At 42.0% G+C, this 25,568-nt stretch overlaps 1 protein-coding gene, 1 long non-coding RNA gene and 1 pseudogene across 3 annotated transcripts; 2 read left to right on the top strand and 1 right to left on the bottom strand.

The window, feature by feature from the left end:
* Nucleotides 1-10,705, bottom strand: part of LOC111962366 (transcriptional repressor CTCF-like) — a 19,468-nt pseudogene extending 8,763 nt beyond the window's left edge.
* Nucleotides 10,706-10,950: 245 nt separating this feature from the next.
* On the top strand, nt 10,951-14,195 carry LOC139027574 (uncharacterized). 2 transcript variants are annotated; one of them, XR_011479699.1, is made up of 3 exons: nt 10,951-13,403; nt 13,488-13,777; nt 13,936-14,195. It is a non-coding gene; the product is annotated as an uncharacterized lncRNA (long non-coding RNA). The 2 variants fall into 2 exon arrangements; XR_011479698.1 differs by having other exon boundaries at nt 10,956-13,403; nt 13,704-13,777.
* Nucleotides 14,196-15,644: 1,449 nt separating this feature from the next.
* LOC111962367 (trafficking protein particle complex subunit 14-like) lies at nt 15,645-23,943 on the top strand. Its single transcript, XM_023985408.2, has 12 exons — nt 15,645-16,877; nt 17,922-18,017; nt 18,290-18,419; nt 18,596-18,682; nt 18,892-19,012; nt 19,215-19,362; nt 19,513-19,595; nt 19,779-19,930; nt 20,147-20,283; nt 20,663-20,741; nt 21,528-21,642; nt 21,747-23,943. The coding sequence occupies exons 1-12, from the start codon at nt 16,359-16,361 to the stop codon at nt 21,901-21,903; spliced, it is 1,824 nt and encodes a 607-aa protein (XP_023841176.1). The 5' UTR covers nt 15,645-16,358; the 3' UTR covers nt 21,904-23,943.
* The last annotated feature ends 1,625 nt before the right edge of the window (nt 23,944-25,568 follow it).

A 25,568-nucleotide genomic window follows, 5' to 3' on the forward strand; every position in this document is an offset into this window, starting at 1 on the left:
TGTTGTTGAGAGAGCATGTTAACACAACTAACGCCGCAGGGACTCAAATCCTGCAGGCTGTTTTTCTGCAAAGGACCAGGACGACTGATCCGTGTAAAGGAAAGAATGAATGGGGCCATGTATCGTGAGATTTTGAGTGAAAACCTCCTTCCATCAGCAAGGACATTGAAGATGAACGTGGCTGGGTCTCAGCATGACAATGATCCCAACACACCGCCCGGGCAACGAGAGAGTGGCTTCGTAAGAAGCATTTCAAGGTCCTGGAGTGGCCTAGCCAATCTCCAGATCTAAACCCCATAGAAAATCTTTGGAGGGAGTTGAAAGTCCGTGTTGCCAGCAACAGCCCAACATCACTGCCTCTAGAGAGATCTGCATGGAGGAATGGGCCAAAATACCAGCAACAGTGTGTAAAACCTTATGAAGACTTACAGAAAACGTTTGACCTCTGTCATTGCCAACAAAGGTATATAACAAAGTATTGAGATAAACTTTTGTTATTGACCAAATACTTATTTTCCACCATAATTGCAAATAAATTCATTAAAAATCCTACAATGTGATTTTCTGGATTTTTTTCTCATTTTGTCTGTCATAGTTAAGTGTACCTATTATGAAAATTATAGGCCTCTCTCATCTTTTTAAGTGGGAGAACTTGCACAATTGGTGGCTGACTAAATACTTTTTTGCCCCACTGTATATGGCACATGGAAACCAAACACGGGTGGTCTATAGTGAAAGAAGGGACGGGCTGAGTGGTGATTAAAGAGCTTACGTTTGGTAATGTATTACTGTTATGTGACTGCTTTAAATAAAAGTACCATGTATGTAAAACGTATATGTAGCAAAAAAGCTGTAAAAAACTAAGATATTTGTCCTCCGAAGAGGGGTGTGTGGGAGGGGTTAATAAAAATAAAATAAACCTATTTTTTTTTTAAAGGACTGACACCTCAACACTGCGATGCAGTGCCTTAGACTGCTGCGCCACTCGGGAGGCCCTACATGCATTACAATCATGTAACAAAACGGGTTAGGCAGCCTTTTTGTTAATTTTTTCCTCTTTATGATGATCAGGACCTGTTAGTGGTAGTTTTGTGATAACGGCACTGTAATTTTAATTTAGTTGTTTTCTTAATATTAACAATTACATTTCATAAAAATAAAAAAAAGTTTAAACCAGGGGTTGGATCCAAAATATTTCCTAATCTGTCTTCTAAACAGAACCATTATTTTTTGTTCACCGTTCTGACCAGTAAAACTGGTTAGAACAAAAAAGTACAGTTTTTTATCATTTCTTTTTTTCCTTTATAAAATTAATATATTGTACATTTAGCTCGACATTACATTCTTCACCAATCATGCAGTGCGATAGAGCAGCTTGCTATGGGGCAGGCAAACTATAGTCAGTGAGTTGTTTACATGCTCTATGGAAAGACAAGCGTGAGTTTGCAACAAATTTTACGGTGGGAAAAGGTGGAGGCAGCTTGGCTTAAAGCGCTGGGCATCTGTGGATGACATGCATTCTGAATTAGGCCCACAGAATATACCTACGGAGGGCGGCTTAAATGGAGGACTTTTAATGTCTGAACTTCAGAGTTGCTTAACGTTGGACCAGAGAAGCTAGCTAACAAGCTTACATGCGCACACACAGCAAATATTTTCAATGGCAGGCAGACACCGGAAGAAGTTTCTGATTGAAAGGAAGGTTTTGCATAGGTGCTTGTATCATTTTTTTGTACTGGAAAAACATGTCGGCAAAGCAAAGGTTATTAACCGGTTTAATGCGTTTAAAATAATGGTTATATTCAGGAAAAGTATTGATCACTTCCATTCCAGTTTTCGTTCTGTTCCCTGAACCGGTTCATACCCTAACATTTACTCCCGTCTAGATTCTCTATCATCCCAGGTTAGAGACAGCAGGACCTCACCTGTCTGCAGCAGTAATCCACCTGGTCACACTTGAAGCGTTTCTCGTTCTTGTGGACTTCTGGTGCTGGATGAGTGCATAGCGCTCGTGGAACACAGCATCGCAGTAACGACATTTCCTGCCCTGCTCAATGAACGAGTGCTGTTTCGGAGTGGACGCCTGGAGGGGGGGGGCAAAAAAAAGCTTATTAGAGAGATGTCATCCATATAAACAAGTTCAGTCACAATTAGGCTGTGGCAATCACGAAATTATCAGCCGGTGAATGTCAAGCAAATAACTGTCGTCTCCCTGTAATTTACCGTTAATTAACAAACATATTTAGCATCTCTGCTTCCACACACAGCCTACAAGCCAATGATGCAGACAATTGGAACCTAACATTTTAAAAATCCAATAAATCCATGTATATAGCGTACACCACCACAATAAATCATGTAATATAGCCTACACCACCACAATAAATCCATGTAATATAGCTACACCACCACAATAAATCCATGTAATATAGCCTACACCCCAAATAAATCCATGTAATATACCTACACACCACAATAAATCCATGTAATATAGCCTACACATCACAATAATCCATGTATATAGCCTTACACCATCACAATAAATCCATGTGTATAGCCTACACCACACATAAATCCATTAATATAGCCGACACCTTCACAATAATCCATATTTATTTTAGACAGGTCGGAGAAACAGCTATGAAGAAAATGTTAGTCTATTTCAGAAACAGAATACTCTGTCTCTTATGTTAGGTACTGATCTGGCTATACCAATGGCTGGGGGCTACACTAGTTCATTTAGCAGACGAGATTTGCTTAAAATTCGTGCATTATTTAATTGTAGGTTGCAATGGTCAGAATTTTCCAGAAATGTTAGAAATTTGGGAATTTTGCTTAAATTCATCAAAATAGTAGCTTATAACAGTGAACCTTTTTTGTGGATACACATAAGGCAAATCTAGGTCCTGTGGCATATTTTGGCTAAACTATCCACAATTCAATGAATTGCAACCCTCTGCATGCACAGTGCATTCTTCCATCACAGTGATGTCAAATGCACTCTTATCACACATTACAGCTGATTCCAAATCTTGCACACTAATGAGATGCTATTGAGCCCACACTACTACACTGTCTGAGCCAAGGACTACATGATTTCTGGTTTTGATTGCAATACTGGGTGGGGTGAATATATTTTTTTATACATACAAGATTTTTTGTTAACTACTAAATAGTAGCTAAGCCTAAATCATTTCTAACTTGTTAACAATTTCTTCTAGTTAGTTTTTGCTACCATGTGGGTTTTAGCTTGCTTGAGCCTGCTAACTGATTAATCACCTGTTTCCATACATGTTTAATTTTAAAACATTTATTACAAAGAGTTGTTTAATCTAACTGCTAAACTATTTACTGTACATGGAATTGTATTTGGGGTTTTGTACATATTTCCCCCTAATCTTTATAGGAAAATGCCCACAGCACTTTGATGCTGGAACATCTTCACATTCATGCTACACGTAGAAGGAAAAGCTGTGTCCATTTGCAAATACTGTGCCAAATCATATCTGAAGAATGCAACAAAGATGCAGAATCATCTGGTCAAGTGCATAAAGTTCCCTCAGCGCTCACAACAAGCAACCTCTGACAAAAGTCCCTCTACTTCTATTTRAGGTAAAAATGATGAATCAGACACCTTATCGATAGCAACAGCTCATGRTTCTCCTGGAATCAGAAGTTTTTTTGACTCAATGGAGGAACGTAGTCAGAGAAATGCTGATGACTGTCTTGTTCGAGCTGTGTACGCAACTGGTTCACCTCTGACGCTCACAGGAAATGTGTATTGGAAGAGATTTCTGAATGTTATTCGCCAGCATACACTCCTCCAACCAGACATGCTTTATCTACTAATTTGCTGGATGCAGAGTTCAAGTGAAGGTCAAGCAAATCATAGAGAAAGCAGACTGTATTGCAATCATCTCTGATGGGTGGTCAAATGTTCGTGGGCAAGGAATAATTAACTACATCATCTCCACCCCTCAACCAGTATTCTACAAGAGCACATACACAAGGGACAACAAACACACCAGTCTCTACATTACCGATGAGCTGAAGGCAGTCATCAATGACCTTGGACCACAGAAGATATTTGCACTAGTGACAGACAATGCTGCAAACATGAAGGCTGCTTGGTCTAAAGTGGAGGAGTCCTACCCTCACATCACACCCATTGGCTGTGCTGCTCATGGATGGAATCTGCTCAAGGACATCATGCCACTGAAAACAAYGGATACACTCTACAAGAGAGCCAAGGAAATGATTAGCTATGTAAAGCGTCATCAAGTTATAGCAGCAATCTACCTCACCAAGCAAAGTGAAAAGAATAAAAGCACCACATTGAAGCTGCCCAGCAACACCCGTTGGGGTGGTGTTGGCATCATGTTTGACAGTCTCCTGGAGAGGAAGGAGTCTCTCCAAGAAATGGCCATATCAGAGTCTGCCGATATGGACAGCCCCATCAAGAGGATCCTCCTGGATGATGTATTTTGGGAGAGAGTGGTAAGCAGCCTGAAACTCCTAAAACCTATAGCAGTAGCCATTGCACGGATTGAGGGAGACAATGCCATCCTGTCTGAAGTTCAGGCTCTGCTTGCAGATGTATGAGAAGAAATCCGTACTGCCCTGCCCTCTTCACTGTTGCTCCAAGCAGAGGAAACTGCAGTTCTGAAATACTTTAAAAAGTGTGAAGACTCCTGYCTGAAGCGCATACATGTTGGACCCCAAGTATGCTGGCAAGAGCATCTTATCTGGTGCAGAGATCARCAAGGCCTATGGTGTCATCACTACTGTGTCTCGYCACATTGGCCTGGACGAGGGCAAGGTTCTTGGCAGTCTGGCGAAGTACACTTCCAAGCAAGGGCTTTGGGATGGAGATGCAATATGGCAGTCGTTCCAACATATCTCATCCGCCACCGGGTGGAAGGGACTTTGTAGATCTGAGGCTCTTTCCCCTGTTGCCTCCATCATCCTCCAAATCCCACCAACATCAGCCGACTCAGAGCGCAACTGGTCCTTGTTAGGGAAGACACACACACATACCAAAGCACGCAACAGGCTGACTAATGGGGTGGCAGGTAGCCTCATGGTTAGAGCGTTGGACTTGTAACCGAAAGGTTGCAAGATCTAATTCCCGAGCTGACAAGGTAAAAATCTGTCGTTCTGCGCCTGAACAAGGCAGTTAACCCAATGTTCCTAGGCCCTTCACCCTGAATGCTGCGCTAAGCACCTCTCATTCACACGACTCCCCATCACGTGATCAGGTCTTTCTCACAGGCTACAAAGTGAAGACAGACATATCCTTATTCAATTCCGAGGTGCATATTGAAAATATTGGAAGAACTGTCCATATTTACTGTCAGCCAAAAGATGAGTAGACTTAACGAACAGCTAAAGCACTAGCCTATGTAAATCTACTACCCCCCATAGTACAAAAGTTTACCTATTCTATTCTGTGCAACAAATAAATATTNCCTTGGAGAAGACATGGAAGCCTGAGAAGAAGACAGCCAAAGCTTGAGTTTTTAGACTATCATTTTACAGATGTATATTGAAAACATTTTTGGGGAGATGAGATGGATCATTGGGGATCATTCAATATTCCCTTTCTTTTGTTGTTCAGTGAAATCATCCCATGTGAAGAGTCAACTCATTTAATTAAAGTTCAATTCATGACTAAATTGTTTTATTTTTTGGGAGGATTTAATCATGTGCAATTATGTCTACTTATGATAAGGTAAAGGGTTTATGTTTCTGTCTCAATATGATATGGTAAATAAACATCTACATTTAAAATGGTATTTCTATTAATTTGCATATATTTCCATTAATTCCCATATATTCCCACAAAGTTTCCACCTCTGAATATTCCCCAAAATGTGCAACCCTATTTAATAGTATGAAGAATACAATTGAACAAAGCTGAATAAAATAGAAAGGATATTTTCTCCCAACGATTTAAGGGAGTGCGCACATGCGGCTATTCTGTGTTGAGCTGTTAACATAAAAATAGGTACTCCTATATGCTTAATTTAGAGTTATTAATGTAACTTGTTGTTCTACAAATGTCGGGCTATATGTTCACCCTGACTACACCGCTCGCGACGCATGCGCAAGCGTTGCAAAATACATTTAGAAATCTAAATTATTCAATTATTGCACCCACTGTTCGCGAGCGTCTGCATTGCAAAGGACTAAAATTGAAGTCAGTTCTATTTGTGACGCAGATTGCACTGCAAGTCCTGCCTCTCCCATCTCCTCATTGGTTTATAAAAGCAGATACCCACGTGCCACCTCCTCATTGGTTATACCCACGTGGGTGATTGAAAGACGAACTGTGTTGTCGGTCATCGTGGTAATACTATGAAAGTTTAGATGCCAATCACCATATAAGTTTAAAGAAGAAAAAGCCTGGAAGGAGGAGAGATGACTAGAAATGATTCGGTTGACCGTTTTATCGGTGGATTAATTGTCGGAGTTGAGGACCTTGTGCATTTCAGGTAAAATAACAACTCAATGTTTATATCCCAGGACAAATTAGCCTGCAACAGCAAGCTAGCTAAATAGGACAAATTAGCTAGCAAGTGCAAGCCAGATAGCTAAATTGCCATAAATGTTTAATGCTTTTCAACCAACCAAATGAATGTGATTGGTTCAGTTTGTTTTGATATTTTAACCTGCGTGTCGTGATCGCGTTTGGTGTAGGGGGACAAAATACATGTATGCACGATGGCGCACGCGCGCAGCCAGTTTGGGTTCCGTGTAAGGCTGCATGATGCAACTAATGATGATTAGAAAAAAGTTGCATGAAAAGGTTGAGCTCTGCTTTGATTTTTGAGCAGGTTGTAAATACTCCATTAATCTCTCATTCATAATTTCACAAGCACTTGATAATGCCTCGAATTTTATGGCGGCACCCCCTTTGTGGCCATAATGCACCCTAAAAAAATCCAGGCCTTTAGCGGCCAGTGGCCGTTGTGCCCTTGGCCCGGCGTGCTGTGCCCTTCACCCTGAATGCTGCGCTAAGCACCTCTCATTCACACGACTCCCCATCACGTGATCAAGTCTTTCTCACAGGCTACAAAGTGAAGACAGACATATCCTTATCCAATTCCGAGGTGCATATTGAAAATATTGGAAGAACTGTCCATATTTACTGTCAGCCAAAAGATGAGTACACTTAACGAACAGCTAAAGCACTAGCCTATGTAAATCTACTACCCCCCATAGTACAAAAGTTTACCTATTCTATTCTGTGCAACAAATAAATATTCCAAACGTAGTCTGGGACAGTTGCGGAATGGAATAGATCCCAAATTAATACAACCACTAGCATAAAAAAAAATCAATTTTTACATAATGTGGCTGAAGCAGCAGATCAGAATGTTTAGCTTAAAATTATTAGGTAAACTATTTGGTTACTTCTTCACATTATAAGCGCAGCAATGCGCACATGGCAGTAGGCGCGAATGTGGCATTAGCAGGAAAACACCATTCTGAAACGTGACCGCAAATGCAATTGTGCATGCAATACTTTAATTATAAAGGTGCATTTTTATGGTGAAAATTATCTYCCCCAAACTTGAAACTCACGGGCTGCTTATGTATGCCAGTTAGGCTCTACACACCTTGTAAAGTGGATTACTGTGCTTAATTTTAATAAGTAATTTGGCCATTTTAGTTGTGATACAAACCKTATCAAAACATATAGGCCTATGGGCTAGGCTACATGAGGTGTGCAACTATGATTCGAAAAAGTCGCAAAAAAAGCATTGTTTCTTATGCCAGGCATCACTCACAAGTGATAATATATAATTCACAAGTGATCGGCTAATACGGTCACCCATCAGACTATTCTTGATTTAATCTTAACTTTACATATACTAAATAATATAGATGTGAAATTTGTTTTTGATTTAGAATGGACCATTGTCATGCACCTGAAACAAAACAGGTGCAGCATGAAAAAAATACATGTCATCTATGCATTTAAATAGCAAMTAGGGGACGCTTTCCCCGTGGTTCATTTTCATGGCAGCCAGGTAGGCTATACTCCTGTTGTAAATATAAGCAATGTGCTGAATATTAGGAAAGTTGAGAAATAAATATAGTTAGGCCTAGCCTATAGAAAGCTGATGGGATCCTCCTCTTTTTTGTAGAGGCCATCACTGTTTTCTTGCGCAAWTGCATAGCCTATAGAAATGTTGCRCAAAATTAGTTTATGGGCTCTCCTGAAGTGTTTGATTAGATTTTCAAAAATATTTGCATTGATGTCAGAGTAATTAGAGGGACAATAGAGTGCCAAGTACCAGGCAGTTCGCAAGTTTGGGAGGCTACTAATGACCATCAGCAGCAGAGCTTGGAGAAGCCTAATTACCGTGACTAAATGGTCATGTGGAATTTTACTGCCTTCATGACYCGTGACCGCCAATACGGTCACCGCAACAGCCCTAGTCACAATTAAGTTTACAGTGGAGATTTCCAAATTATGCTATTAACATATTGGGATAATCAGGCCAAAAGTCAATGACTAGCTATCTAACCCAGGTCACTCTTTCGGGCGATGACTGTGTCACAGTGGGGGCAGTGGAACTTGGCCACGTTCTCTGTGTGCTTCTGCAGGATGTGCATCTTCATGGTTCCACTCTGGGTGAAACGGGCGTGGCAAATATAGCACTCGTATGGTTTCTCTCCTGGAAAACAAAACAGGAAAACATGAGTGCACAAGTTCAACAAATCAGGCCARTCACTAATTGTGTTTACACAGTATCCCTGCGGCTGTGCCTCACCCGAGTGTGTCCTCATGTGTCTCTTCAGCTTGTAGGTGTCTCTGCTGGCGTAGCTGCACAGACTGCACTGGAACGGACGCTCCCCAGTGTGGGAACGRATGTGCCGCTTTAGCTTGCTCACCTCTACACTGGCATAGTCACACATGGAGCACTTGAAGGGTTTCTCATGAGTGTGCTTGTAGCGACGATGTCGGACCAGCTCTCCACTGGTCACAAAGGCCATGTCACAATCTTGACACTTGTGTGGTCTGGTACCTGTAAACAGAAATAGAGTTATAATGGTATCTAACATGGTAAAATGGACAGGAATATAGAATTGTCTGTCAATGTGACTATGATGTCATCATACCTGTGTGTGTGTTGAGGTGGTTCCTCAGCAGGGTAACGGTCCTGAAGGCCCTTCCACACAGATGGCACTTGTGGGGCCTCTCATCTGTGTGGCTTTTCATGTGTCGGTCCAGGTTGGAGCGGCGGGGACAGGTGTAGCTACACAGCTCACACTGGAATGTTTTCTTCACACCTGGAGCATACAAAGTCAGCACTTGCAGAGGCATTTAGCACCACAACTTGAGTTACAAAATTCCTCATAAACAAAGGACACAGAAAGGGGTAATCTTACCCTTCTTCTTAATTTTGGTAGGTTTGGGGGGTTTCATGTTGCCCACCACCTTCTCTGCATTGACCTCAGAGAGCATCCCTTCCTGCTGCTCCTCCTCAAAATCGTACACAGACACGTCCATGTTGTCTTTATCCCCCTCTGTGTTGTAGCGCAGATTGCTCTTTTTTGCCTTCTTGAATGTCTTCTTGGCTGGGGGCTGGTAGTCGGGGTCCTTGGCCCATTGTGGTTCTTCAGGCTGGGGMTCACAGAGCAGCTCCTCCTCCTCCTCCTCAGGCTGGACCTGCTGCTCCTCCTGGTGCTGGAGCTCACCCTGCTCCACTGTCTCCACCTCACCATTCGCACCAACCTTCACCACCTGAAGAAGCAGTAGTGTTTTTAATTTCTCTACAACTAGTACATTTAGATATGCACCTGTGGTACAAAACGTTGTTGTACACCCATAGGGAAATATGCTACCATTAGTTCTGAATTATGTAATATTTAGTCATRAAGTGCAGTCTCTCTTACCTGGAATCCCTCTGGCAGGGGCAGGGTGTGGCAGATAACAGGGTTTCCGTCTTTGGGCATGGCCGTGGTGTCCACGAAGGTGCCCTGTAGCGCCTCTACAGTGGCCTGGGTGACAGGGACAGCAGAKACAGGGACCTGGACCAGCTGTAGCTCCCCGAGGCCTCCCAGCTGCTGCTCATCCATGTTGACAACCTGCAGAGTGATGATCTGGGTCTCATCCACCGTGGTGACCGTGGCCTCGTGGGCTGTAGCCACAGGGGCATCCATTACCTCAGTCTTCATCTGCATCAGGGCCGGGTCCAGGGAGTCCATTACCATCATCTCCACATTGACTCCCTCCACCAGCTGCTGGGTATCCAGACCAGCAACTCCCTCTGGCTGCTGGTCCATCACCCCCTCTGCTGCTTGCTGGAGCAGGTCTGCCACCACCTCCTCMCCCTCATAGGTGATGAAGTCCTTGGCCTCAACCACAACATCTGTTGGTCCTCCGTCCATTGGTAACACCTGAGAGAATCACCCCAAAACCAATCAACGCACAATCTAAAAATGCAATCTTAACGCATAATCATTTATTAATAAATGTTGAAAGTGTACCAGGACGCATGGTCAATCTAGCAAGGCCTAACAGACTGAAAATGGCATACCGGTACTGTGTTCAGTTCAGGCAAGATCTCAAACATGATGCAACTTCCTCAGCTTTCTAAATTGTTACCTGCACTAGAAAGGAATACTTCATCTTTCTAGATCTGCTTGGCTTGCTCAATTTCTCACTCAACTCTCCTGACTGTTACCTGACACTCAACCTGTGGGGAAGACAAACAAGTTGAACATCTACATAAACCTACCGCATGTATTGAATGCACAGACACATTCGTAGCTAGTTAAGCCAGTCTAGCAAATGTGGCTGACCTGGTATTATCAAAAACAACCTACGAGTATGATGTGACATTCATTCACAGTGAACATGGACAGCGCTTTGATAGTSGACATGAAGTCATATAGGTAGTCATGTTTTTGTACCGCTACCAGCCGGGTTGTAGAGGGAGCTCTACCCTGTTTTKATCCATTCTAGCTCRCTTACGTTAGTGCCGTTGTAGCTCAATGTAGGCTTTGAATCAGACAGCGGACACTGGATGGAAGACGAACTGCAGTGGGCTGGCAAGAGAGGCATTTAGAGCATTTTTTTTTTTTAGACAAGTCGCATTAATTTGAGGCCGGAGGGAGACGTCGTACTAGTGGAAACGCTCGTAAAAATGACTACCGGAGACATTTATGTTATGCATCTTCCTTGTTTGAATTCGGTCTGCGCAACAAGCCAGTTAACTTTTATATTGCTAGAGAAATAGCGTCTGCTAAAATGTGAAGCCTTTGCATCTAGGACCTTACCGTTTTAAAAGTCTTGTTAGCTRACGCTAGAAGTTATAGTTAATGTGGTCATATTAAAACAGTTAACGTTAACTAGCTAATTAGAAAGTTATTTAACGTTAGTTTGATCATTGGACGGGGTTACTAACGTTAGCTTTTGCGAAGGCCGTTATCAAGGTGGGGCAATATTGACAGTAAATCGATCTTGTAAATTATAGCTAATTTCGATTGATAGTTTTACTAACTAACAAAACTAACGTTAGTTAGTGGCGTGGAAACCAACGTTGTGTAGATAGGGGTCTAACTAGTTAGATTATGCTTGTGCGATTTAGTAAATCCCGTGTATTGAACTACAATCTGGCGCGCGCTGACTTCATACGCAGCCGCGAGTTTCTATCTTGACACAGGGTAAAAGACGACACAAAGAAGAAAAATAAAATGGACGCCTGGCCTAAACACTAAACCAACACGTCGAAGTATTTAATGATCGATCCATGCCAAAGTGCAAACTAATATAGCTCTAAAAATACTCGTTAATGAGACATTTCGTTGAACTTCTGRGTTATAATGTTTTTTTTGCTGAATGTTCGATAACGATAGAGGGAGACAAACACCCCCCGTCTACCGCCTGGACCGGGAGCCCCATCGTGACACCTAGAGGCCGATTAAAGCTCCTGCAAAACTGCCCCCTTTTCTGGAAAGTACTGTTACTTTACCTGCTCTTCGTCGTTTAATTCCTCGCTGAATTCGACAGAAAGCCCAGAGTATGTTCTTCAATAARACAGAGATGGCTGAGAATTACGCCCTTCTTCTCTTGCGGTTTTAATCCTCTCCCGCTTTTGCAGAGTGGGCTCCGCACAAAATGGCGGCCTTGTGAAAGTTAGTGCGCCTGTGCATTGAAGGGGGGCGGTGGCGAGAGGGTGGGTGTAAACCGTTCTAAACATTGAATTATGGGGATTGGCCATGTGGGGCGCTACTTTTGAAATACAGTACACCGTCATGAATATATCATTTATGAGGTTATTTGTCATAAATCTGATTGAATTTCTAACTTCATACGAATGTCAATGTCTGTTTTATGATCTTCACAGGCAGTTAAAAGCGGTTGTCACAGGCTGTATTCTATATTTATTCAACAGGCCTATAATAAACACTCCAAATGTGTAGTTGTACCCAAATTATTAAAAACCTATACATTTTATTGAGCCATTCAATTTTGTCATCAATAATTTCCAGATTTTTCTATCAGTTTGAACAATCATTTAAGTATGTATACCCCGTGCCAAACACCAAGGCTACAATATATAGTTCGTATCACATTTGATGCCAGGCAAGATATTTGCTCGACAATATAACAAATATGTATATTTTAAAGCTGCAGTCATAAGGTAAATACATATAATTTGTTTCTATTAGCACTGTATCTATTCATTCTTAAAGTATTTAATCTCAARTCTAATTAAACCTCGCTCCACTGTAACTTGAGCCACTTATACAYTGAAGAAGCCACTGAAGTCCATTGTTATTTTGAAGTGCTATATAATAAAACTGATCAATCTGCAAACTTAATAATGTACAGTGAATGCCGGTTCTCATCACACCCTGATTCCACTCTATATGGCCAGCACTTTGGTGCTTACATTTCATTCTCTATTGTCATAGATTTGGTGGGCACTGTCATCTGTGATCTTTGTGATATGACTTTCTTTAAGCACGTACTGATGAAACTGTCACTTAATATATWTTTTTTAAAGTCTACAAACGCTCTACATTTATTCACTCTGTRATAGGGTTGGATCCTATATGCTACTTTTATTATTKTCCTGTAAATGGTTCAGTGCCTATAATTTAGGCTGTGTGTGTAGAATGGGGCATAAAGGAAATGACCTCTATTACTAAATTACTACTAGATTATAGTGATAAGGAAAACAGCATACACATTTGGCTTGTGTATTCATTTGCCTATAACTAATCCGAATTCCATTATGCTTACATAAAAAAGAGAATATTTCAAAATGAGAAGATCCTGCCATGGAAAAGACGACTGGGTGGACATAAAGTGGAAAGGAGGGGAAATAACTCACAACATGCAACAGGACACCTTCAGCTGCGGGGTCTTTGTAATGCAGGTTTGATAGTTATATTTTCAATAATGAATGGTTAACTGTTATGTGACAATTAGGTCAAAAATTWTATTTTAKTTTTTGGTGTAGATGGCCAAGGAAGTTGCACAGAACTTCCCCAACATCCCCTCCCAAATTAATATGGAACCTTCAAAAACACATGGAGCAACTGTGAAAAGAAATGACTGAGGATATACCAAAAATGTCTGGAATGTAATGACATTTAATTCAAAGTAAATGTCAATTCTTTATTTGTATGTAGTTGTGTCGGACAGCCATATGTTCAGTTCATGCCTATGATTTCAGAGTTCAACAAAGCCAACAACTGCTTCATGTGTGCCACTGATAAAGAACCTGTATGTGGCCCAAAGACTGACTGGGTTAGTAACTTTATTTAACATGTTAATAATCTTTTGACAACAGTGACGGCATGTAAGACAATTTATGATATAACACAATGGATGGCTAATTCGTCATTCGTCATACTACATTGATATTTGATATGATTTATAACGTGTTATGCTTTGTTTTGTTTTAGATTGAATGTTTTGCATGCCAACGGTGGTTCCATGTGCTGTAACTAGGAATGAAGACAAAATAGTTCAACAGAGTAAAGAACACAAACTGGAAGTGCAGTCTTTGTTGTTGAAAATGTATGCTATACCCCATCCACACTGAAGAGGCTCTGGGATAAAGAGAAAGTTAACACTGTGAAATGTCACTGTGAAATGTTTCATACTTATTTGAAGTTAAGTGTCTGTTGACATGTTGGAAAAKATTAAAGGTCTACAAATTCTGTTGAATTTGTCAATATTAYATTTTTATTCATTGATTTACTGGCCACCATTACTGTGGTTACATGTTCAGGATATGTATTGACCAGCAAACCCACTGCAGCCTACCTCACTAGCTCACTCTCCATCCCTGCTTTGGACAATTAATAGCATGACTCTCGTACTTTGCCCTTTTCCTTTATGGTTGATATTAACGACGAAAGGAGATATTATCTGTCTCTCTCCTACTGTGTACCGGTGTTAAATACTGTGGAAAAATAAAAAACTGGGAAAATAAGTAATTATTATGGATAAATATTAAAGAAAAGGGTAAACACAACACTGGACTGAACCCCCTAATTGTCAAACTAATATTAATGTACAACAATATAGAAGAGACATAACTAGAGGTTATGCAATGTGGGTGTATATCCACGGCAGCTTCTTAGGTGTGTAATTGACATGACCAAGGAGCTATTGAAATGTAAAACTATGAAAAATGTACGTTAAACCGTGTGATTTTACAGTTCACAAGCAAGAGTGTGCAATATAGAAGGGTACATTCTGCACCATGTTTGAAGTCAGTAGGTCACATGACCAAGGAGTGATTGAAATTCATWTWTWTWTWTTTTTTAATTCATGTAAAATCTTGTGAGATGAAAATGGACTAACTAAAGGGTGTGCAATATAGAAGGGTAGTCAGTGRACATACTGAACCTTGTTTGAAGTCATCAGGTCACATGACCAAGGAGCTATTGGAATTTTACATTTGGAAAAATKAATGTAAAAACGTGTGAGATGAAAATGGACTAACTAAAGGRTGTGCAATATGTAGACCCACTGAGTGGACATTCTGAACMTTGATTGAAGTCATTAGGTCACATGACCAAGGAGCTATTGAAATTTTACATTTTGAAAAATKTATGTAAAGTCTTGTGAGATGAAAATGGACAAACTAAAGGGTGTGCAATATAGAAGGGTAATCAGTGGACATACTGAACCTTGTTTGAAGTCATTAGGTCACATGACCAAGGAGCGATYGAAATTTTAAATTTGGTAAAATTCATGTAAAAACGTGTGAGATGAAACTGGACAAACTAAAGGGTGTGCAATATAAAAGGGTAGTAGGTGGACATTATGAAACTTGTTTGAGTCCAGTAGGTCATATGACCAATGAGCTATTGAAATTAAAAAATGTAAATAAATAATTTAAAATAGTGCGAGATGTAAAAAAAAAAAAATGTGTGCAATGTGTGTCTATGCCATCGGGTTAGCTAGAACCAGTTTTGAAAGTTTTAGGAGTAGTGGTTAAATAGCTATTGAAATTTGAACATTTTGATTTGTCACTATGTTGACGGTCCCTAACTGCTGTTGGTGGACGTAAAGAAAACTAAAGGCGAATATCCAATCTGAAACTGTCTTTACCTCGGTTACAATCTGCTAGCTAAAACCATATGTTGGTTCCCACCAAATAACACAGCCACGAAGCTATACAAATTAGCTTTTTGGTATTCATTTAAGGTTGGGGTTAAGCATAAGGTGAGCAGTGTGGTTAAGGTTAGGTTTAAAATCAATTGTAGAAATGGGCGGGGTTTAGCCATAATTATGATTTTTGTGGCTGTGTTAACTAGTGATAACCTTGTATGTTTGTGTGGCTAAAATGTGATATACCAACTTATTTCAACGTGGTTAGAAATAGGCTATATTATGTTTTAATGTGATGTGATTTCCATGGCAAAGTCATTTGAATACATTCCAGGGTCAACCACACATACATACACACACACACACACACACACACACACGGGGCAGGGCACGTCATCGTTGATAAATGATTCTGAAAACCCATTTGTTATTGTTGCAGCATTCTCTATGCTGATTTACTTTTGCCGGTGGCTACTTGCGCTTTTGAACATCGCTTCGGAGGCTGCTAGCCCATCTGCAGTAGCAGCTACATGTATGTAGAGGAATGATGATGATGCAGGACCTATGCAATGACTAGGCTACTGTCTTTAAATCAAGAATGGTGTTAACCTTTTGATCACCAAATAGATAGGATGCTGGATCTTATTCGGTTTGATATCAGAGCATTGCTTGATAATCTGTTTGTGTAGGCTACATCAGGAGCGTCTGTAGAATATACAATCTCTATAGCCTATATTTGACAGGCAGGTGCTTGTTTGCTGCGATGGTTCGGATGATGGAGTCTCAGTGCGAGTATTTCATGTATTTCCCCGCGGTGCCAATCTCCGACCTTTCGGACCCGGCCCGTTACAGAACCCTACCCCGGCGCAGTCACCTCTACCTCGGTGAGACGGTCCGCTTCCTCCTGGTGCTCCGGTGCAGGGACGCGTCCAGCGGAGAGACACCGACAGGCCCGGGGATTGGGATAGTGGGATGTGGGGGAGGTGTTGCTGGGTTCGGCTCGGAGACCCCAAGTGTCCGGGCATGGAGGGAGCTGGCGGGTTCTTTGTGCGCGGTGGCCAGCGTCAGCCCCGGAGAGAGCAGGCACCGGTCGCATCATCTCCACCACGATTACCAGAGCAGCGGTGACGAGGGCACGGAGGAGGCCGAGGATGAGTACGGGGCTCCGGCTTTGACAGGCAGGGTGGATGCGAGATGCCGGGGCTTCAGGGACTGCAGGCCGCTTCTCATCCACAACAGCACGGGGAGTGGGGTTCGGGAGTTCCGCAGGGCGCCGTTGCAGGTATGGAGATCATTATGGGTTATGGGGTTCGTTATGGGTTATTTGGTATTGTGTGTGTTTGTTGTGTAACTTTGGTGTCCTAGATTTTGGTATGAACATTTTTGATAGGAATCTACTTATGTCTTTCTTTCTTTCTTTCTTTCTTTCTATATGCCCTTCTAAGGGAATTCATCTCTGTATCTGCCCCTATCGGTCTATTCTGCACTAACCCCTTACCTTAGCTATATTTACTCTGACCTGCTCTCACAAGTCACCTCAGAATGCAAACTGACAGTTTTTTTTAACGGATGGCCTCTCATCTCTATTCTGTAATCTGCATCATAACATCAACACCCAGCAGCATCCGCACTGTATATTGGCTGACATACTGGGAACTTTCTTATACACCCCATATTAGTGTCAGTATAGAAATTATTTCTATTTTCTACTTCTATGATAGAACCTAACATGACATCATAAGGGGTTGGTTGGTTGGTTGGTCAGTCAAGAGTCTTTCCTACTGGCCTGTGGAGATGTGTGATTTCTATAGGTAAAGTCCCTTCGTTTGAATGAGTATCATAGAGTTGTAGCTAGCTAGTAAAGTATCAGCAGCAACATCACAGATCACACTAACTAAATCCACTACTGTACTGTTGTATCATAGGCATGGAGATCAGAAAACATCTACAGTATTTGTGTCTGCCTCTGTCTTTTGTTGACCCCGTGACAATAGTGTGTGTGTGTGTGAGGAGAACAATAGGAACTCCCTGTGTTGTCTCTTAATGACTGACTGAAGATGGAGAGGCATTTTGGAGAGACAAAATGCCTCTCCATCTTCAGTCAGTCATTAAGAGACAACACAGGGACCTCTCTCTGTGACTGCAGTAAATAGAGCATGGGTAATATTCACCCTCTGTCTCTTTCTCTGCCTCTTGTCTTCTTCCATCTCTCTTTTTTTGTCTTTCTTTTCCCCTCTTACTTCCTCCCTACCTCTCACTCTGCTGTCTGTCTCTCTCCCTCTCCCTCCCCCTTTCTCCCCCTCACTCCCCCCTCTTTCTCCTCTAGTCTCCATTGGACGAACCTGTTGTGTTGACTGATGAGGTCATCTTCCCCCTGACCGTGTCATTAGACAAACTTCCCGTCAACACCCTCAAAGTCAAGGTGAGAGGTCAGACTAATTCTGTGTGTGCCAAATGGCACTCWTTTCCCTATGTAGTGCACTACTTTTTATTGCACTATATAGGGAATATTCAATTTGGGATGCAGCCTCAGTGTTCCATTAATGCTTTACATTTTGCGTAAAGAAATTGCATTCATACAGTCCCCTTGGAAGGCTTGGTTTTAAATCAAGTGTGAAAAGTGAACAATGACAGCTTTTAAGGGGCTCATTATCTGCATATTGTGTGTGTGTTTGTGTGTGTGTGTGTGTCCAGGTGATGGTGACAGTGTGGAAGAGAGAGGCAGAGAAAGCGGAGGTTCAGGAACATGGCTACCTTAGCATCCTACAGCAGCGAGTCCCCACACACACCTTCAGACAAGACCTTAACACCTTCAAAGCACAGGGTACACAAAAACACACATACACACACACATACACACACACTTGTCAACACCTCATCACTGACAAAGCCATCCTACACTCTCTTTGACCATATTAGATATGGATATGAATCAGTTATCTAYGTTTATTGACTTAATAAAGCATCTCAGATTTAACTCAGCACCCCCCCTCTCCTCAGTGAGCACCACTCTGACAGTGCTACCGCCCCCTACTGTTCGCTGTAAGCAGATGACTGTCTCTGGGAAGCATCTCACTGTGCTCAAAGGTATGAGGGCCAGATGGCCAGTACTGACAACTCATTTGAGAGTCAATACTAGTTCCACTGACACAATAATTGGATTAGATAGATGGATTAGATTGATGTTACTTAAACTGCTGCCTCCTGACCATATTTCTCCTCTCTCTCCGTATCCACCTATTCCCATTTCAACACTTTTCTTTCCCCCTCTCTTCTCTTCTCTCCCCACTTTCCAGTATTAAATGAGTGTTCTCAGGAGGAGGTGACTGTGAGGGACATCAGGATTCTGCCAAACTTCAATGCCTCCTACCTGCCCATGATGCCAGATGGATCTRTGATGCTTGTTGACAACGTGTGGTACGACTGTGTGTGTGAGAGGGAAAGGGGGGCGGGAGGGGGGTCTGTGTATGTGTGTAACTGTTTTATTTGTGCATTGTGTTGACTGGACAATGTTTGTACCCTACATTGTAAATTGGTGTCCACACATAGTGTCTTTACTGGTACATCTAATTATTGTCTTCCTCACATCCGTGATGTTATATTTTGTCTATCCTTCCAGCCACCAGTCAGGAGAGGTTGCCATGGAGTCGTTCTGCAGGATGGAGAGTGTAGCCTGTCGACTACCCAGCATGCTCAGCGCCCTGGAGGAATACGACTTCCTGTTCCAGCTGCAGCTCAGCGACATGCCCCAGGATGACTCCAAAGAGGTGAGTGAGTGAGTGAGTGAGTGAGTGAGTGAGTGAGTGAGTGAGTGAGTGAGTGAGTGAGTGAGTGAGTGAGTGAGTGAATTTGGTCAGTTCCCCAAAAAGTAACTTTTGTCACCTCAGAGTGTGATGTGTCACTATGTGTTTATTCAGGGTCTTGAAGTTCCTCTAGTAGCAGTGCTTCAGTGGTCAACTCCCAAGATGCCCTTCACCAACTGCATCTACACACACTACAGGTGCCACTGAATTGCATGTTTGTTGCATGTGCACAATGTCACTTCACTACTCATCTCTGTCTGGCCTACAACTGTTTATGATGTTGCTGCCATCCACCCAGAAACGTCAGTTTTCTTAGATTAGTTTATTAACTCTCCTTCCCTTCCCTTTTCTCTCCTCCATCCATCCCACTTTCCCTCCAGACTGCCCAGTATCCGGTTGGACCGTCCCAGGTTTGTGATGACCGCCAGTAGCCCCAGCACCGTGCAGAYCAAGGACCAGTTTAGGGTCAGATACACTCTGCTCAACAACCTGCAAGACTTCCTGGCTGTACGTCTGGTCTGGACACCTGAGGGTGAGGGGGGTGTGTGTGGAGGCTCTGGACAGCCGAGGAAGGAAGATTCCTTGACAAATGTACAATCATTGTGACCAATTAGTTTATTAAGTTGTTTTTGCCAATGGTGACGGGTGTCTTATTTCTGTGAAGAACAGTTTTCAAGCACCTTTCCATTTTCTCAGTTTCTTCTCTCCTTTCTCTACCCCCTTTCCCCTCCTTCACCTCCCCCTCCAGGTCGTGGGCAGAGTGAGGATGCAGCGTTGGGGGCTGTAGTGTGTCACTCCCCCCTCAGTAACCTGGGCCACTGTCGGAAAGGCTGCACTCTCTCCTTCACTGTCGCCTTCCAGATACTCAAGGCAGGACTCTACGAGGTACAATACACACTGGATGGGGATACACTATTCGGGTGTGTCTGATGATAAAAAAACATTGTATACTGAACAAATATGTGAAGTCAACATGTTAAGTGCTGGCCTCATGTGTCATGAGCTGAAATAAAAGATCCCCAAAATTTGACATATGCACAAAAAGCTTATTTTTCAAAAGTTCTAACTAGCAGGTGTGTAAACAAATTTGTGGACAAAATAAGCTTTTTGTGCATCTGGAACATTTCTGGGATCTTTTATTTCAGCTCATGAAACATGGGATCAACACTTTACATGTTGTGTTTTTACAATTTTTGTTCAGTGTAGTAATAATCATTATTATTATCTTATCCTTTCTCCTCTACATCCTTCTCTCGCTCTATAGCTGAGTCAACATATGAAGCTGAAGCTGCAGTTCACAGCATCTGTCTCCAACCCTCCTCCCGACGCCCGCCCTCTCTCCCGTAAGAACCTAGAGAATCTACAGAGCCTATAGAATGGCATGAAGGACAATCTATACACTATGACATGTTAATGAAGGACAATAGGCTATGATACATTAATGCGTCATTTTTGGAGACACCTTTAAATATGCATATCGATAATGTTAATCAGAAATTGTGAAAACTAGATTTTTCTGTTCTATTTTTGCTTGTTATGTTGCCATGCATGTTGCTAGACTACTATTGCTATTGTATCTGCATGATTCTAAATGTACAGTGCCTTCGGAAAATATTCAGACCCCTTGACTTTTTCCAAATTTTGTTATGTTACAGCCTTATTCTAAAATGATTAAATAAATAAAAATCTCAGCAATCTACACACAATACCCCATAATGACAGAGCGAATAATTTTTTTTGAAATATTTGCAAATACTTATGTAAATGTGATGTTTCCATTTTTTTTWTTTTTTTTTATAAATTAGCAAAAATTACGAAAAACCTGTTTTTGCTTTGTCATTATGGGGTATTGTGTGTAGATTGATGAGGGTGGAAAACCAATTGAATCCATTTTARAATAATGCTGTAACCTAACAAAATTTGGAAAAAGTCAAGGGGTCTGAATTCTTTCCAAAGGCACTGTTGTTTTTATTGTATGTTTAAAAAAAATCCTCAGTAGAGCTCTGAGATAACTTTAATGAAAAGCGCTATAGAAATTATACACATTTTTTACTATTATTAGTAAATGACAAATCCTTTTTTAACATGAACTGAAGGAAAACAAAGAGCAACTGTATCTGTGTTTCTAGGTAAGAACAGTCCATCCAGCCCTGCAGTCAGAGACCTACTGGATAGACACCAGGCCAGTCTGGGACGATCACAGAGCTTCTCTCATCAACAACCGTCACGCTCTCACATCATGAGGTTAGCAGGGAGGATACACACACACAGTCATTATGTGTCCTCTGTACACTTATTTATTGTATCACATGCATCTTTAAGCTCATACTGGTGTGTCTGTGTTTCAGGACTGGCAGTGCGATGGAAAGGCGAGCCATCACCCCTCCGGTGGGCTCTCCTGTAGGTCGGCCCCTCTACCTGCCCCCCCAGGAGAAAGCTGTGCTTTCATTGGACAAGATCGCTAAGAGGGAGTGCAAAGTCCTGGTGCTGGACCCAATCAGCTAGGAGAGGGAGGGAGATGAGAGGTGAAGAGGGAAGGGAAGATACAAGATGTGGGGTGAGGGAGGATGGGGGGGAGAGAGAGGATAGGGTGGAGAGAGAATAAGAGATAGATAAGATGAATGGAGAGAGAAGAATGTTGACAATGGTAGGTGAGCGAAAGATGCAGATAGAGAAAAATTWGTGTGAAGATGAGGGCCTAAGATCTAAACTGAGGATGAGGCAGAAGCCACAGTATTATCTAAATGTAACTGATTTGATCTCTAACACTCATGCTGCTACTGATGTGTGAACCATAGAAGTAGTTTATTCTATTTCTATGGTCAGAACAACAAACCTGTTGGGGTGTGAAGAGAACCCATGTGAAACCATGTCGCCTTCTGTGAGGTCACAGTGGTCATTTTGATGACATTAGAACAGACTCCTCTCTTTGGGTCGAATGAAAAACAACATGAGAACATTTGTAATTTAGCCTTTCTTTATGGTTAGTTCTATCTGGTATCCTTGGGACGTCCCTGCCCTAACCATAACCCCCACCCTTACCTAACTCTAATCTTAACTCTCGCCTTAACTGTTTTAAATTTAAACTTCARTGGGGTGACGTCAGAATTGTGATGTCCCAAGGATCCCGTTTAGACTTTTCCCTTGATTCATTTCTTATTTAGATAGAACTATCCTTTTTAAGGAGAAATACTACTGTACAGTTATCTCAAATACTGTATGTTATACTTTGCTAAATGCTGCCAGTTATGCAAGATATACAGAACATTATTGCACTGTACAAACTTCACTGTCCATGATGCCTTTTACAGTGTTCAGCTCTATTTATTTATTATTCTGATCTCTTACTCTTTCCTCCCCCTTTCTTGGCTCAGTGTCAGTATAGTAATATCAGCAATGTCATACTTTTTAAGCTGCTGCTTGTGAAAGCATGTTTTGATTGTTTTTAAAGACWTTTGTTAATATTGACAGTTTAAAATGCTCAGGCACTTTAATTGAAGTCGCTTTACAGTGAATCAATGCTGCTCCCTGTTGTGGAAACTCTGTGGGATGCATCTCAATAGTCTTAGGGGGTGTGCGCCCATCTTCTTTCCTCCATCTAAGTACACTGACATTAAGAAACTGGAAAGGTGGAAGCTAAGTCCTAGTCTGCCTCTCGCTCAGCAAAGATGGAGGAGAAAAGGACAGGATAATAGGAGAGGAGGCCACTATATCCTATTGAGATGCAGCCGGTATTCTTTTCTGCTATTGTTGATTCCTGGTTTACATTAGGAGAGGAGAGTGAACTACCTGATCTCTGTGTATCGCTGCATCTCATCAAGATCATTAAATCCCATCAGCAGCACTACACTGTGTCATTTTAAACTGAGGCGAGTATGTAGTGCCTTCAAACTCAACTCTGGACCTCGAAGCCAGTTCCACTGCATTTTTTCATCGTTCCCCTCTAATCAGGGACTGATTTTGACCTGGAACACCAGGTGTGTGCAATTAATTATCAGGTAGAACAGAAAAACAACAGGCTCCGGACCTCGTAAGGTAAGAGTTGAATACCCCTGGTGTAGTGTATAGGCCAGGGGTGTCAAACTCACACCTAGTGTCTGCTGGTTTTTGTTTTTTCATTTCAATTAAGCCCTAGACAACCAGCTGAGGGGAGTTCCTTACTAATTAGTGACCTTAATTCATCAATCAAGTATAAGTGATGCTCGAAAACCCGCGGACACTCGGCCCTCCGTGAAATGAGTTTGACACGTGGTATAGGCTATACAATAGTGCAGGGGTACTGAACTCTTACCCTACGAGGTCCAGAGCCTGCTGGTTTTCTGTTTTACCTAATTGCACACACCTGGTGTCCCAGTTGTACATCAGTCCCTGATTTAAAGGGTAACAATTAAAAAACTGGCTTCGAGGTCAATAGTGTAATGAGAACTAGAGTGCAGTCTTAAAAATGACTATGTAAAAAGACAATAACACCATCAAAGCAGTTACGTTTCAGTGTTTAAAAAKATTTTTGTAATCATGATTATTATAAACTGAACAAACATTGTGGTTGATAGAGTAAAATCATTATGCTAGTGTGTGCATGTGGCTATAAATGTGTGTCTGTTGGTCTGGAAGTGTGTGTGTCTGTCTACGTGAGTGTGTATTACAGCAGCTCAGATGGCCACACTGTTCTCGGGTGACATGTAGTCGTAGGGCATCTCCAGCTTCTTGTTCCTGTCTGTGATCTCATCAGAAATGGCCCTGAGCTCAGCCTGCACCTTCTCCACCAGCCTGCAAGGAGCGCCACTGCTGAACACAGGCKCACAATACTTACACACAGAGGCACCTAGGAGAGGAAAGAGGGGATGGAGGTAAAAGACAAGATTTTAGTGGATAAGAGACAAGATGTGTGTGTGGATTGTACATAGTCGGCAGAGGGCTGGGACATCAGTCATCRGAAACTGTGTGTGTCTTACGTAGTCTGCTGCGGGCTGGGACAGTAGGGACAGTGATGTGGAGTTGATGTCCGGGAGGATGGAGAGAATCTCATCTTCGGTCAACGTGACTTTGGTCTGGGGAGGGGGGTGCATCATGGAGGCTGGGCAGTTAGGCATCCACATGTCAATATCTACCTGGGAACAAGCTCACTACTTTTATAGCTCACTACTTTTCACCGGAGCCCATATGTGTCTCAACTAAGTGAAGATTTAGCCATAAGTACTGTATTGATTGATACAGTTTATTGGTAAATCATGTTGATGTATGGATTACCTAAGTGAAGTTGATGGCTGAGCAGCTGTATATCACCATGGTAACAAACTGACAAGAGTTCTGGTTTGGTTTGGTTTGGTTTGGTTTGGAATTACTGTGGGCAACCTGAGAGGGGTAAAAAGGTATTCAGTCATATACTGAACAAAAATATCAACACAACAGGTAAAGTGTTGGTCCCATGTTCCATGAGCTGAAATAAAACATCCCAGAAATTTTCCAAAATCCACAGAAAGCTTATTTCTCTTAAATTGTGTGCACAMATTTGTTTACATCCCTGTTAGTAAGCATTTCTCCATTGCCAAGATAATATCCATCCACCTGACAGGTGTGGCATATCAAGAAGATGATTAAACAGCATGGTCATTACAAAGGTGCACCTTGCACTGGGGACAATAAAAGGCCACAGGATCTCCACATCTGGCTTCTTCATCTGCAGGATCGTCTGAGACCAGTCACCCAAACAGCTAATGAAACTGGGGGTTTGGACAACCAAATAGTTTCCGACAATTTGTGCAGAAATTGTCTCAGGGAAGCTCATCTGTGTGCTCGTCGTCCTCAGGAGGGTCATGACCTGACTGCAGTTCGGTGTGGTAACCAACTTCAGTGGGCAAATGCTCACCTTCAATGGAGAAGTGTGCYCTTCACGGATGAGTCCCGGTTTCAACTGTACTGGGCAGATAGCGTGTATAGCGTCATGCGGGCGAGCGGTTTGGTGATGTCAATGTTGTGAACAGCGTGCCCCATGGTTGCGGTGKGGTTATGGTACGGGTAGGCATAAACTACGGACAACAAACACAATTGCATTTTATTCATGGCAATTTGAATGCACAGAKATACCATGATGAGATCCTGAGGCCCTTTGTAGTGTCAGTCATCATCTGCCATCACCTCATGTTTCAGCATGATAATGCAAAAATCTG

Source organism: Salvelinus sp. IW2-2015, linkage group LG4q.1:29 (genome assembly GCF_002910315.2).
Source record: "Salvelinus sp. IW2-2015 linkage group LG4q.1:29, ASM291031v2, whole genome shotgun sequence".
NCBI classification, from domain to species: domain Eukaryota; kingdom Metazoa; phylum Chordata; class Actinopteri; order Salmoniformes; family Salmonidae; genus Salvelinus; species Salvelinus sp. IW2-2015.